Source organism: Astatotilapia calliptera, chromosome 3 (genome assembly GCF_900246225.1).
Source record: "Astatotilapia calliptera chromosome 3, fAstCal1.2, whole genome shotgun sequence".
In the NCBI taxonomy this organism is placed as follows: Eukaryota; Metazoa; Chordata; class Actinopteri; order Cichliformes; family Cichlidae; genus Astatotilapia; species Astatotilapia calliptera.
Window position 1 is genome coordinate 15,720,225 of NC_039304.1, and position 14,997 is coordinate 15,735,221.

Below are 14,997 nucleotides of genomic sequence, written 5' to 3' on the forward strand. Positions count from 1 at the left end.
GGAGGCGTGGGGGTGTTCATACACGCGAGCCTCAAAGATTTATTTTCACCCGTCCAGTACCTGATAGTTAAGTGAGAGCTGGTCGATGGAGGCATTTTGGATGAGCCAATAAGTAAAGCTAACTCCAAACGTAGTGTTCCGAAAATTTATTAGAGCGATTATGTAACACGGACACGGGATTTTACCTCATTCTTACAGTTATATTGGTGGATCAATACTAAACAAACTACTCTACAAAGCAGTGTTGTTGTTTGTTTGTTTTTACAGGAGGAGACGATTTAACGGGGTAAATATTAAAAATCTATTTTTAAAAAAAATCCTCCGTTTTTTGTCTGATTATATATATTTTTTTAAATCTTACAGTTTACTATGAAAGTCGGTTCATGACAGTAACCTAGTTCACCACCGCCGCACCACCGTGAGCATCCAAGTTGCATTTTCTCCTCTCACCCAAACTTGACTGTGGCTGAGAATTGATTTCGGTAGACGTCACTCATCTGCATAGGGAGTAAAATGCAACCATCCTGGAAGGCTTCTGTTCTGTCTTTGCTTCCACGAAACGCTCTGTATCTCCCCCGTGCAATAAAAGGACCTAATAATTGCTGCACCTCCGAAACTACAAACATGGAAGGTACGGATTGCATGTGCTGTCATCCCGAAAGATGCACTTAGAAGCACAGATAGCACTGAAAACACATCTGGGTTGCAAACTGTCCAAGATGGATGCAGCGCCGCTGTGCGCAGGGCTGCGCGGCGGAGAGGCATCAGCGGGGTACCTTTAAACACCCGTCGCCCCGGCTTCTCCTTCATTTGTGCCTCGGTATTGTCATTTTTTGTTTTTGTTTTTGTTTTTCTGTCTTTTCAGGAGTAGGATGTTACTAGCATCCGCCGTAGTGGTATGGGAATGGCTGAACGAGCACGGACGCTGGCGGCCCTACAGCCCGGCTGTCTGTCATCACATCGAGGCAGTCATCCGGAGCGACCCGCGCTGTGGTAGTGTCGTCCTCGGCCAGGTGGACTCTCGCCTCTCGCCCTACATCATCGATTTGCATTCCATGCACCAGTTCCGACAGGACACAGGTGAGAAACGGGAGGGGGGAGAGGGGCGAGAGGGAGGGTGTGTTTGAGAGAGAGAGAGAGAGAGAGAGAGCGGTGGTGGTGGTGGTGGGGGGGTGTAATGCTGAAGCTGAGCCTGAGGTGGAGGCCTTTTTTTCTTTTTTTTATGCTGGCGGGTTGTTATTGATAATCATCATGCAGAAGCTGATGGGTTTAGTGGTCTAAAGATCTCACTCAGTGACATAAATTGAATCATTTTCATCTTAAAATCTCAAATCATTGAATTGCCATCTTCACCAGTTCAGTGACACCCCCCTCCACACGGCCCCTAGATTTGTGCACTCCAGCATTGAAGAGGTTGGATTTTGAAAGGTGTCAGCTCTGAAGTGAGTCATTCCTGGCAGGAAGTGTGTGCTTGCCCATGCATGGGAAGGTTTTCATTGCAAAACACGGCCCTCGGTATTGTCTTCCAGGAGACACAAGCGGTGATCTGCCACAACTTCACCGAGCAGGCCAGGCAGGGTGGTATAAGACAAAGAAGGGGATTGTCAGACCCCCCCCCCCCTTTTTTTTTCCCCTCTTTTTGGCAGACACCCCAACATTGGCCTTTTCTCAGCGCTGGCTGATAAAAGCTTTTGTCTGGTTTATTTTCTAAACCCGAAACCAGGCTGAAATGAGGGAGACAGGCAGGGTGCCCCAGTCTGAGGAAGAAAAGCAGTAGCAGCAAGAGAGGAGGAGAGGAATTTCAGGAGTGCGAGGACACTGAAAAAATGGGGTTGACAGGAGCAGAATTCGTGAACGAGCCCATATTATTATGCGTCTGTGCGTGGCAGGCCTCATGTGCTCAACAGTGCTTTATGTTTTGTGTGTTCATTAGTAGTGTGCAATGTTAAAGCTCCAGAGTCACAGTTGCGAAAAGTGTTATTTCACAGAATTTGTACGGTTTTCTGTTTTTCCCTGTTATTATTGCCAGTGAAGAGGCTCAAGTGTGAAGCATCCTTCTTAACGCAACGTATGCAGTGCTATCGGAAGCCGGGATTTGATGTGGGGAGCTTTTACAGTATAGAGACTCTGTGGAGTTTCTCTAGACACCCAGGGAAAGCAAACACAGTCAGCTTTGGGTCGGATCAAGGCTGCCAGCCAATCGGAATTCAGAACACCATGTGCTGTTACCAGGGGCAACCTGTTTGCCCAAATTCTTAGCAAGCAAACACAGACATGTAGAATTTGTTATGGTTGTAATCTACTTTTCCGCAGCAAATTGTAGTGCAGTCGCATTCCTCGTCTCGCGTCTACTTCTCATCGCCTGGCGTCATGTTGAGCAGACTCAGTGAAAAGTCGCTACAGAACTTCATATTCACAGTACAAGTCTTCTTTTTAATGTATACTAATATAGTTTACTGTTCAGTAATTCAGTCCATTGTGGCGTGTTCTTCAGGTACCCTAAGACCGGTGCGACGCAGCTTCTACGACCCCACATCAGCGCCAGGCCAGGGCTGGTTGTGGGAGTGGGAGAACGACGCTGGCAGCTGGACGGCATACGACACTGAGGTGGGCATTGCAATCCAGGCAGCGCGCGACCGTCAGCAGCCCTGGCTGGACCTGGCGCCGCTGGGTTTCTGCTACCTCATTGACTTCGAAAGTATGACCCAAATCAATGGGCAAACGCAGCGCTGCAGACGCATCCAGCGCCGTTCTGATCTGGCTTACCCGCTGGTATCTGGGCCACTACCCAAGTCTCACCATGCCTGGGGGCCAACGTCCATGCCTGGACACGGAGGACTTCTAAGTGTTGATGTATCTGGAGTGGGCATGGGGATCCGGATGAGCAGCAGTGGGACTGGAAACGGGAGTGCGTACCCCAGCGGGGCGCTCCCGGCTTCAGCCATCACTTCCTTGGGACAGCCATGCGCCTGTCAGCAGTGTATGCTGGTGCTAAGTGTCAAAGCAGGCACTATGTCGACCGCTCACACTCTCGGTCGAAGACCACCACAGACTAAACCACCAAGTCCCAAACTAAGCAGCCTCCCCATCCCAGGAGGCTCTTATTCACTAACCCTCCCTCGGCCTCCAACCCTGTCGAGGTCGCTTTCCCCCCACAGGACATCCATGGTTGGGGCGACAGGTGGATTCAACATAGGTGGTATGGGAGGTGCAGGAGGTATGAGCATGGTTGGTGCTAGCAGCGTTGGCACTACGAGCCTTGGCTACGGAGGAGGCTTCACCCATTCTCTTTCCCTTCTTGGGTCAGCCACAGCTGGTCTCTCCATCTCCTCCACAAGGCCCCCACCTCCTCCTCTCCCACCACCGCTGCCACCGCCCCCCCCGCCCTCCACTACGCTATCATCTTCCACCACCTCCACCCCTCACCCTTCCACCTCTGTCTCCTCTCTCTCCATTTCCTGTTCTGCCCCCGCAGCACCTGCCTCAGGGCCACCTCTCATCTCCACAGCTACATCCACCTGCACCCCATCACCTTCTGCCCGTGTCCTGGGTCCGGTGTCTTCATCCGGCGCTGCCGCGGCTGCTGCCTGCGCGGCGCCCCTGCCACCTCGGTCTAGCCTCGCAGGGCTGAGCCGTCCGGCGCTGCAGCGTATCGCCATGGCTCAGTCGCGTGCCCTTATCGCCTCTGGGTGAGTAGAAATACGCTGTAATGTTTCAGCACCTGTCTCTGTACGCAGAACCTGCTCGTATCCTGCAAAACCTATCAATGATGAGAACCCTCTCACTCACTCCACACTTCAACACGTCAGCTGTGAAATTAAACACGCCTTCCACACTTCTGAATGACAGGCTTATGTGTTTTTCTGAGCTTCTCTGTCATATGCTCTGTCAGCAAAACAAAGGTTGTAAAGTTCCTGTAAACCATGTTTTCAGTACATGGAAATTTAACAAATAACTTTCTAAGGCACTTGTATTTTTGTCACAACAATTTCACATCCGTTTTTTCACAGCCTGCAGTTCCTTGGTGTATTTTGCCTCGCATGCTCTCCTGGTATATCATGTGAATTGTTTCCAGATAGACCAGCAGTATAAAAATGCTCATATGATATGAAAGGTACCTACAAATCATGATCCAAGCACTAACACTATGTAATACTAAATACATGAAATGTTTCTGGGCATAAGATCCCATGCCAGTTCACTTTACACAAAAAAGCCCAATCAGGCATCAAGACATGTAAAAAGAAAACATTTTTAGACAGCAATTTCCTATTTGTTTGGGGCTGTCATTACACCGTGACAGCCCCAAACAACCATGTCTGACATCGATGCTCATTAGTATTTCTGAGCCTTTAATCTTTGTGACAAAGTCCACCAGGCTCAATTACTTTCACGGAAATACAATGAAGGGCATTCATAGAGAACAAAGTGAGCTCTCTCAAGTGTTTGCACATTCCAGAGATTAATCACGCAAACAGCAAATGGTGGTAAAGCTCTACAAACACACAGTAGCACAAGTGTCATCTTAAATCAAAGTAAAGTGAGGATGTTGTCAAAACAGCGTCATGAATAGTTCGTATCTGTCACTTAAATAGAAGAACTCTGGTATTCGTTGCTAGTCTTTCAATGAATGATGACCTGATCCAGCTTTTTTTCCTCGTTATGTGTAAAGAAACATCAGGCTCAACTTAAACAGCTTTTAAAACTTTGTAACATAAAATTTAAGAAATCCAGAATTTACTGAAATGTTGTCGCTGAGGACAGTTGTTGACTCTGGCTATATGGCTGAGCTTGTTTTAAATGTACAGAGTGAATGTAGGACCAGGAACCTGCCTGGATGTACTCATGATGGATAAAAACTTAGTTTGCAAGTACTTAACTCTAAGAGATGGGTTGGTAAGATTTACTGAATTGTCTGGGTAACTTGGTTAAAAAAAACCCTTTGGTACAATTAAATATAAAAAATGTGGATGTGGTGTAATGTGATGTAAAGATACTCAAAGATGCATCAAGAAACATTTTGAATGCTTGTAAAACAAGTCAGGGATGTCCAAAACGTGTCACTGAAAATCTTGATAAGAATTTAGAAATTTCCACTAAGGAACATTTTAGTGTACAGACATCAGCTGTGTAGCTGCTAAAGTTGTAATTTTTAAATTATTGTAAAAACAAATTTCTATAGTAAAAAATGAAAGTAACGTTTTGTCAAGTCACTCTACTGCCTGTAACTGTGCATCAGACAACATCATGGTGACCAAAGTAATTATGGTAGCTAGCAGCCACAGTTATCATTAAAATAAAGGCCCTTGTATTTTGACTGAAGACAAGGAGCTCCCAACTGCTGATTGCACTCCTGTTTAAAATTAAACAAAATAAATAGATATATACATACAACCAAATGTTTTCCTGTAATATACTAAAATCCATGAATCTACAGCAATTTCTATACATGTCATCTGGAACTTTTTGCATGGTGTTAGCTGTAACTTAAACTAAAAATGCCATGCAGTGGGAATTTATCTAAATATTTGCTAATGAATGCAATATATCAGGAGGATTAATGGCATAAAAACTAGGATTTAAAAATAGGCGTTCATGTTGCTTTTACTGCATATTCTGCAGCACCAGTCAGCAAAGAGTATACATATAATTAACAGTAACATGCTGTAATTCATATACAACAAAACTATAAAGTGTAACATTATATACTTCATTTTGCAGTCATCCATCACATTCATCCAGTTCCTGCCATGTGATTGCTGTGATTTGAGTTGGAATACGAGATGTTCTTACCTGCTATAACCTACAAAAAGATCTCCTTTTATTAGGGAGAAGGGTTTGATGTAACAGAGAATTTTGAAACTCTTTATCAGAGTGTCGCTTTATGACCGCGTGATCTTCCGGTGTTGACGAACTGAGTGCATGAGGATTAATGAAGGAAGTCGCAGTATCCACGTGTCGGAGCCAGAAGGCGCTGGTTAGTTGGATGTCTGGTCATGGTCAGGTGGAGGTGCACTGTTCTTGCTGTGTAACTAGAATTTTTTTTTTTTTTTAAAAACACAGTTGTTGTGTTTAGTTTGCAGCTGGAGTTGTTTGTGGCGTTCACTGTGACTGAGGTAGCTGTTTTATATATAAAACTGCAGACATGCAGAGAAAATGCATGCGTGCATACTGCTCTGCATAGACCTAGTTTCTAGTTCCAAACATTAGACACATAACCATACACTGAAAAATAATTTCCATGTCACCTAATCCATTCGTGCCCCAGCACGGTGACCCAACTGTCTGAATCCTGGCATTAACTGAAACAACCTCAGTGAAACACCAGTTTTTACACCAGCTAAGCCTCAGATTAACACCAATCACAGCAGGATTAATATTTCTGCCTCGTTAATCTCCTCATTTTGTGTCAGGTGAGCTGCATGACAGAGCAATTCTTTAAACATATCAGGTGAGAGTCCAGCAGATGGTCACACCTGCTGCTGCGGTAAAACCACCGACGTCACCGATTCAGAATCGCTCTGATCCTGCCAGCCTGCTCACTGCTTTATCCCCATATCCATGCAACACAAGCGCGGTCACATCCAAACTGTTTTAAACCCGCTGAAACCAGTCATTATTTAAATCCATTGAAATGTGTGGATAATTAAGTTCACCCTTTTTAAAAAGTAAGTAATTAAGAAAGTACAACAATCAGGAGTTATTGCCCCTGTGAGGCATTTAACATCATTGAATTGCTGCTTCACCTTCCAGTGGGACCTTTCACCTGCTGTGCAATGATGTTATTCACAGAAGGAAATTACATGTAATTATTTTTAGCAAAATGAATTCTGCTGGGGGATTAGGGTAAAGCCTTAACAGAAATTACTTCAAATTGTAATTTTTCTTATCATTCAAAACCTTAAACTGTTACTGTTTGACACTACTCGGCGCTACGGTCCTCAGTTAATTTTAAGGTTGCATTCATTGTATAGAGTAAACTGTCAACCAGGCTGTATATGAAACATGGGCTTATAGTAGTAAATTATCAGTCACAGAGTAACCACACTCTAAATCATGCCCATGTACAAAATGATAATGATAATAAAATCATGTAAGAGGATATTTTCCAGACTTGTATATAGTCAGACTTCCAGTTTTGAAGTCTTAATTGTAGCGTGTTGGCCCCAGCAATAATGTTTTCCTTTATTCTTATTTTTCTTTTTGTGGCAATGGATGGTGAGCTAAATTATCCACTGATGTTAGCAAGCTGCATCCAAAAACTGTAAAGGTGTAATGCACAGAAACAGATAGCCTGCTAAATAGTAATGAGTTAGTAATAAGATAGAAGTTCACTTATTAAGACTTGACTACAGACTTACTGGAATTTCTGTTAGTATGATTAGCTACTATTTTCAGATAACTGCATTAAATTTTCTCTACAAATGCACTTGAGATACCAGTTCAGTGACTCAGTTTAGCTGAAATGACGATTAGCAAAAAGCTGCCAGTGTCACCATCCATCTGTTGCACTTATACAGTTTAGTGGTTAGTGACACAGACCTAGCGACCAGTCAGTGAGCGCCTTGGCAACTTTTGGCCGCTAGGGAAAAATATGTATTGAAAAATGTGACTGGTTACTGAATGCTTGCTGCATGAAACAGTTGTAATGAGTGTGTTGCACCAAAACCATCCTTGCAGTTGCATTGGTTGCAAGCAGATTGCCACGGTCACTTATAGTTTGCATCTAAGACACCAAATTCATTGACTGAAAGATGTTGACTGCAGCTGAAACCAGCACCTTTCCAAAGGCACATTTTTCCATTTCTGGTTTGCATTGCACTCTTCAACCAATTTCACTGAGTGACAATGAGCAACCTGCAGCAATCCCCCACCAGCTGGTTGGCCAATACATTTTCCCTAGTGACAGATATGACTGGGGCCTTCTGAGAGTGTGTTATTAAGAGGAAGATTAAATCGAGTTGCCCAAACAATTTCTTTGTACCAACTAGTAAACATTCCTGTTCTAAAGCTGGTAAAACATTAACATGGAAGTCTCTGGGCTGTTCTCCCTTTTGGAGCCAGCGTGAAAAGGTATGTGGGTTATCACTACACTGATGACTTTTTGCCTTGCACATATCCTCTTTTGCTGTCAATGGGTCCAAAATATTTATGTGTTGAGCTTTAATTATTCAAATCTACAGAAGAATTCAAGCTGCAGTGAATTTAACCAAGCAGCTCGCTTTTCCTTTCTGGAGAGGATCAAGTAGAATTTCTTTAAGACCACAAAAGATGAGCACATGCTGCAGTAGCAAAGGAAGCACAAGACACATGTACATACAAACTGTAGCAAGAAAACATGATGACAAATTGAGGAAGTGTGGTACCAGAAGATGTTAAAGAACTCTCATACTGGATTTAAACAGTCTGCTGAAAAAACAAAAATATTGTAGCATTTATGCGGTTTAGTTAAAAAATAGTACTATGTAAGTTTGTTATGTAAAAGAATTTCCTTTAGTAGATGGATTGATGAGCTGTTGTTGAGAGTTTGCCTGCAGTGAAATTGAGCAGATGGTTTGTAAGTGAGGCGTTAGCGTGTCGGGGGTCTTCAGCGTCACAGATGCATCACAGTGACGAGAGTTTCCATTGGTCGGCGCACCTGCTTTTTCTGCACTGCCTATGCTTGTCTCCATAAAAAGTAACCCGTCATCATTCGAGCCCGATGACTGGATTTACTTCTGCTTCAAGTTTTAATCAACCAATTTGTTTATTAGATTTGATTCAGGGTGTGAGCTTGTGTTGCCATATGCGGTGGCTTGTGCGTTTCCATCATCCAGCGCTCCAGATGGACTCCGCTCTAATGCCGATAGCTTAACCGAGATCAGAGAAACGTGACTGGCCGACACGCCCCGGCTTGTTTTCTTAACCTTTCTCCACTTTTCTTCCACCTCATACTGCTCACTTATTCCCGCCGGACACACAAATAAAATGCCAGTCAACATTTACCCGTTAGAGATCGAGTCGGTCGGCTGAACGTTTTCTTAGTCACGTAAGGAGCATGCTCAGACGGAGTTAATACCACAGCTAGGACACTTTGTTGGTAAACAAACAAATATAGAGCCACAGCACCGTGTAATCAGGTTGACCAGTACAGGAACCTGAACAGTCTAGTAATTCCTTACTGTGAGGTTTTCCATGCCATCGTCACATCATTTACTTAGAGAGGGAAATTACAGGGTTTTTTCTTGTCTTTTTTCTTTCTTTTTTACATTTTATTATGTATTCTATTAACTGTAGAATAGTCTGAGCTCTTCTAGTCACACAGGAGTCACTGTTCCTCAAAAGCTCAATTTTTCTTTAGTGACTTCAAGATAAGCAGGTTCAATTCTGCATATGTTAAAATGACTCCCAGATTTGTCATCGCATCTATTTAAAGCTCTGTCCAAAGCTAAGTCACGATCACAAATAAGACATTATATGAATCTATAATAAGTGAAGAAAGTATCAGTCATTTATCTTCAGCTCTAGAAATGCATTTTGAATTTGATGACTACCAAAAACACAATCAACTTATACAAAGAGAAATAAAAGTACTCTCAGTTTTTCTACGTGATAAAGGAGTATAATTACAGAAAACGTTCTGCCCAGACTGTCCTGTATTTATAAAACAACGTTTTTGTTGATTGAAAAAAAAAATCTTTGAAATCTCTAATAGATGAAATAGATGATGAGAAACAGGAACTTGTCTGTCACTTGATTGTTTACACTCACTTAACTACTTTGGTGTAGTATGAATGGCTGTGGGGGAGGTTTTTTATCAGCAGGAAAAGCTTTAAAACTTAAAAGTACAGTTAAAAATCCAAAATGCATGCCCTCCTTCATATATCCAGCCGGCCGGATTGGGGTCTTTACTAGGCCAATTCTAGAACCAGGGCCTTATGTTTGCTTTTGTAGTCTTACTCGAAACACTTTAGACTAGAAACCACATTTTCAGTCATACATAGAGTCCTTTATTTTACACTCTATATCTGCTGTGTTTACCCCACATGTAAACCAGTCACCCTAACATGCATGTCTATTTTGCTGTGGTCGAAGCGACCTGCTGAACTTCAAACTGAGCGTCAGAATCAGGAGGAAAGATAATTTAAGTGACTTTGATCATGGTGTGGTAGTTGGTGCCGGACAGGCTGGTCTCAGTTATGTTTGTGATTTTCAGATTTAGTACATGTTGATTCACTAACGACATCAGAGTACTAAATCAGCTTTTTAAAGTCAGAGGGATTCTTTTGTATCGCCATATTGTAACTCGTACAGTCACCAACCTGGTGCTGCCTTATGACAGCCTGGCAGTGTGATGTAGCATCTGACAGGTAATCCCTGCTGTAACGAATCTCTGGCCTACAACCAGAGTTTAGCCACCAGATGGAAACAGGTGGATTAGGCCTATAAAAGAGGAGAGCGATCTAACACCGGCACACAGGCAGAGGAAGAGGGAGACGGGGGCAGACACACTGACACACTAAAGAACAGAAGAGTGAGAAACCAGTGGAGAGGAAGCTTAAAAAACGTATCATCTGCATATCGCTGCTGGAATATTTTTGACTCGTATCTGTGGTTTTTGGCACTTTCGAGCAAGAGCGATGACTGTTATCAAAAGTGGCAGACCGTAAGTACGCTCGTCTGATGGGTCAGACACAGCCGTGACTCTCCCTGTGTGCTATACACATTACAGCTGTGCTTAAAGTTACTGTAGCATTTCAATATGTTCATAACAAATTTGACATACTAAACAGCATTTTTAAATATCTTGAACAAAAACTGGAGGTTAAAATGAACAATCATGTCACCTCCTTGTATAAAAATCAAAGCTGCTTTTGTTGGAGTTGATGGATTTTAGCTTAAAGTGTTTATAATTTTGTGATCACCGACCCTGGGATATTACAAGTATTGTTACTGAGAAAATAAAGCAGCCAAGGCTCTGGTGCTGCCATTTAATCCCAAACATATGTGGCAATTATAGGGCAGCATGTCAATCCGTGTTTGTTTCTCCACTTGACTCGGAAAAAGCTCCTTAACCTGCTGACTCTAAGTAAGGTGGAGGCGAGCATCTGCTGTATCTAACTGCACCTGTTCACAGGTGACTCGTCAGATTTCTTCAGTCTGCGTGGAGGTGACCTGGCCTGTGTCAGCCATCAGTAGATTCATACAGCTTTGTTTTCCTTGTTGCAGAGTGCCAACAGTTCCAGTGAAGAACCTGAATGGATCCAGTCCTGTACATCCTGCACTGGCAGGTAACCTATGCTAACTACCTGAATCAATCCAAATGATTTAGACTGGATCATTCTCATAACACAAGAGCTCATCCAGCTTTGTGTATGCAATAGGAATGTATGAGTAGTATGTCTCATGCCCCCTCTTCTGGCTATATTCAGGTATAACAGGCATCTTGATGAGCGCAGCAGGGCTTCCTGTCTGCCTGACCCGCCCTCCCAAGCTGGTGCTTCATCCTCCACCTGTCAGCAAGAGCGACCTCAAACCTGTCCCGGGGTTGGGCCACTGCTGTCGCAAGACCACAAAGAAACAGGCCCGGAAAGGTGAGCTAGTTGTGATTTGAAGAAGAGCAAATGTGCTTTGTGACTATAATGAAATTCTCACTGAATTTTGTGTTTCTGTCTGTAGGCAAGACTCCAGAGGAAGTGGTGAAGCGCTACCTCCAGAAGGTGCGAAACCCCCCAGAGGAGGTGAGTTCTCTCCCTATGGAGGGCATTTATCTAGCAAGTCTATTTATGATGGAGACGTCATAGCTTCCAGCAACATCTCTTAGAAATCTAACGTATAAAACAGAGCCCGTGTTTGGGACAATAATGACCAGTAAAATGATGTTGGACTTTGATGGGATTCATTCTTAATAACTTTTAAAATACTTTCAGAGCAAAATACAGCAAAAACGTAAAATATTGGGCCAAATTTCTCTCTTTGAGGCTCAGGACTTATACTCCTGATTATATAACTGAAAAAGGTGGGAGGGAAAATAACCACATCTGCACTATTCTCAGTTTCAGGAGCAAATTACATAGTAGAATTGTTTTGGTGTCCATATTTTTACGTGGTAGAAGTGTAGAAGGTGTACTAATGCTGCTCAAAGCCATGACACGTGCTGAAAGTTGTTGGGAGGTGATCAAACATTAAAAAAGAGCTGCACAGTGTAGCCTCAACAATGTGTCGTGATATTTTAGGGAAATTTGTGACAACGATATTTCTGATGACATAGGGAAAGATACCTGAATAACATTTTACCTTTAATTGCAGCTTGCAGGGAGCAGCATTTATTGTAGTGCAGTAGTAGTGACACAGCGCAAGTCAAATGTAAGCACTCCAATGTCTGGAGTCGCTGGATTACAGATATCTGATAACATAAAATACCGGTATTATCTCAAACAGCATGATGTGGCACGTGCTGATAATTTGAAAATCTCTTTTCTGCAGTGGACAGAACTCAAACTGTCCTTTATCTTTCTATGTCAGGATTGCACCATCTGTATGGAGGCCTTGCCCGGACCATCGGGCTACAAAGGTCCTGGTGTGGGTGGCATCTCCAGGGCCGAGTCGGTGGGTCGTCTGGCACAATGCGGTCACCAGTACCACCTGCAGTGCCTCGTTGCTATGTACAATAACGGCAACAAGGACGGCAGCCTGCAGTGTCCCACCTGCAAGACCATTTACGGAGTAAAGACTGGCAACCAGCCACCCGGCAAGATGGAGTACCATGTCATCCCGCACTCCCTGCCTGGCCACCCAGACTGCAAAACCATCCGGATCATATACAACATCCCTCCTGGCATCCAGGTACATTCAGTATATCGGTGTTTATGTGGTGCTAGCAGCGTCTCTTTTTGAATGAAGTGACAAACTGTTCTTCTTCTGGTCTTCAGGGCCCAGAGCACCCAAATCCAGGCAAACCCTTCACTGCACGTGGGTTCCCCAGACACTGCTACCTTCCTGACAGCGAGAAGGGACGCAAGGTATACATAGAAATGTCTCTTCTTTTGAATTTCAGATGGGCAAGATGGTCATATATTAACACGTGTTCTTTATTAACCCTTTGCAGGTTCTGAGGCTGCTTCTGGTAGCGTGGGATCGTAGGCTCATTTTTTCTGTGGGTACGTCGAGCACTACAGGTGAGAGCGACACGGTCATCTGGAACGAGGTGCATCACAAGACCGAGTTCGGCTCCAACCTCACGGGCCACGGGTACCCCGACCCCGGCCACCTGGACAATGTCCTCGAAGAGCTCAAAGCTCAGGGCATCACCGAGGAGGAGTGTCTACCCAGAGACTGAGCAGAGACATTCACAGCACTGAAGACACTAGAAGATACCAGGCGTGAGTCTTTAAACACAATCCTGGGACGGGGATCCGCAGCTAGACGGACCAGTTCTTTTCAAAGTGTGACGAAACGAACAGAGGAAACTTTTACACCAGATGATGGAGAAGGACTATAAAACAAAAGCCCCAACTGAAATAGCTTCAGCAGAATTTGCTGCGACTCAATTTTTTTTTTCTCTTACGACTGCATGAGTCAGTTTTGATACGTACGTGGGGAATCATTTTCTTTCCTGATGCAGTAATGGTGTCAAGGTTGCCGATGTTACTCAGTGAGACATTTGAGACCACTGTGCACATACGAGTCATTGTTAGTTTGTGGGGGGGGAACAAAAACTGTCATTTATACTGTCAGACTTCATATCAAGAATGTAACTAACTGATTTTGTTTTTCTTAAGTGATGAAGTGTTTACCACTCCTGCTGCTGCTGAACCGAATGGAAGTGAAATTTAAGAAATTAATGTGGGTTCGTTTTTAAAGTGTTAGTCCACAAGCAGAAGCATATAAATCCTCCAAATGTTTGACTGGATATCTGAGCATGGATATTTGCTGACCTCTAGTGGTACTTTTCCAGAACTACATTCCTTTTTAGGTTTGATTTTTAACTTGTGTTCTTGTATGTTATGAATACTTCATATATTATATGATATCGGTTCCATTAATCCATGTTTTTTATACTATAATTTCACATTTTGTTTAATATGCTGTGTTCCATTGTATTGTTTTTGGGTTTGGCTTGACAGACAAAGACATGGGAGGGAAGTTTAGATAAGCTGTTGGTGTACCAGAGTTTGCCTGATACTTTATATGCCATTTACCAGCCCCTTTCTTTAAAAACAATCATTTTTTTTAGTATTTTTCTATTTAAGAAATAAGCTGACATTCCTGAATCCTTTGGCCCTGAGAGCATGGGTGTATTTAACAGCTTTCTATGTCTTCTTGTATCTGCATTAATGTTAATGACTGATAGAAGAAACCCTATCGTGGATTAATCCATTACCCCCCTAGGAGGCGTAAATTCCCCAAAAGCTAGGATTGGACCTCCTGCCTGAGCTCAGATTTGCACAGTGTTTTTTACTTAGTGTCAAAAGGAAACAGCTTGTATCTACTGTATTTTTTTCCTTTTATTGTGTAGGATACACACCAGCCTCAAATGCTCTAATCACACTACAGAATGTGGTCAGCGGTTGTATTTGTCATGTTTTGTTTTTTGCCATGCGCTGTCTAAAAGACTATCTTGATGTGGGTCCAGCTTGGGCCAAAGTGGTCCACTGTGGACCAGGTTGTTATGTTAAAGAGAAATGCAGCAGTATGTGTCAACATACTAATGTAGGCCAACATCAAAAGCATTTTTACTTTATGATATTTTATGTATGCACTGTATTCTATGTATATGTTTTATGTGCATAAATTTGCATTAAACATTTTTCTAAGGTTCAAAGAGAAAGCCTGAAGCCTCAACTTTTTTATTTTTTTTTATTTTTAAGAAGTGATGATCAAGTCTGACTATTTGACTTTCTTGGAAGGTAGCTCTTTAAACTTTTGTTTTGCTAAGATAAAAACTTATTAAAAACAGGTATATTCAAAACAAAACAAAACAAAACAAAAAAGCAAATGATATCGGGGTTAAATTTT

General features: G+C 43.0%; 1 protein-coding gene across 2 annotated transcripts; it reads left to right on the forward strand.

The window, feature by feature from the left end:
* The first annotated feature begins 311 nt into the window (after nucleotides 1–311).
* On the forward strand, nucleotides 312–14,803 carry dtx4a (deltex 4, E3 ubiquitin ligase a). 2 transcript variants are annotated; one of them, XM_026161991.1, is made up of 9 exons: nucleotides 364–631; nucleotides 866–1,080; nucleotides 2,495–3,689; nucleotides 11,209–11,270; nucleotides 11,412–11,573; nucleotides 11,659–11,720; nucleotides 12,505–12,825; nucleotides 12,912–13,001; nucleotides 13,088–14,803. In XM_026161991.1, the coding sequence occupies exons 2-9, from the start codon at nucleotides 873–875 to the stop codon at nucleotides 13,316–13,318; spliced, it is 2,331 nt and encodes a 776-aa protein (XP_026017776.1). In that variant the 5' UTR covers nucleotides 364–631; nucleotides 866–872; the 3' UTR covers nucleotides 13,319–14,803. The 2 variants fall into 2 exon arrangements, with proteins under 2 accessions (XP_026017777.1, XP_026017776.1); XM_026161992.1 differs by having other exon boundaries at nucleotides 312–1,080.
* Nucleotides 14,804–14,997: the final 194 nt, after the last annotated feature.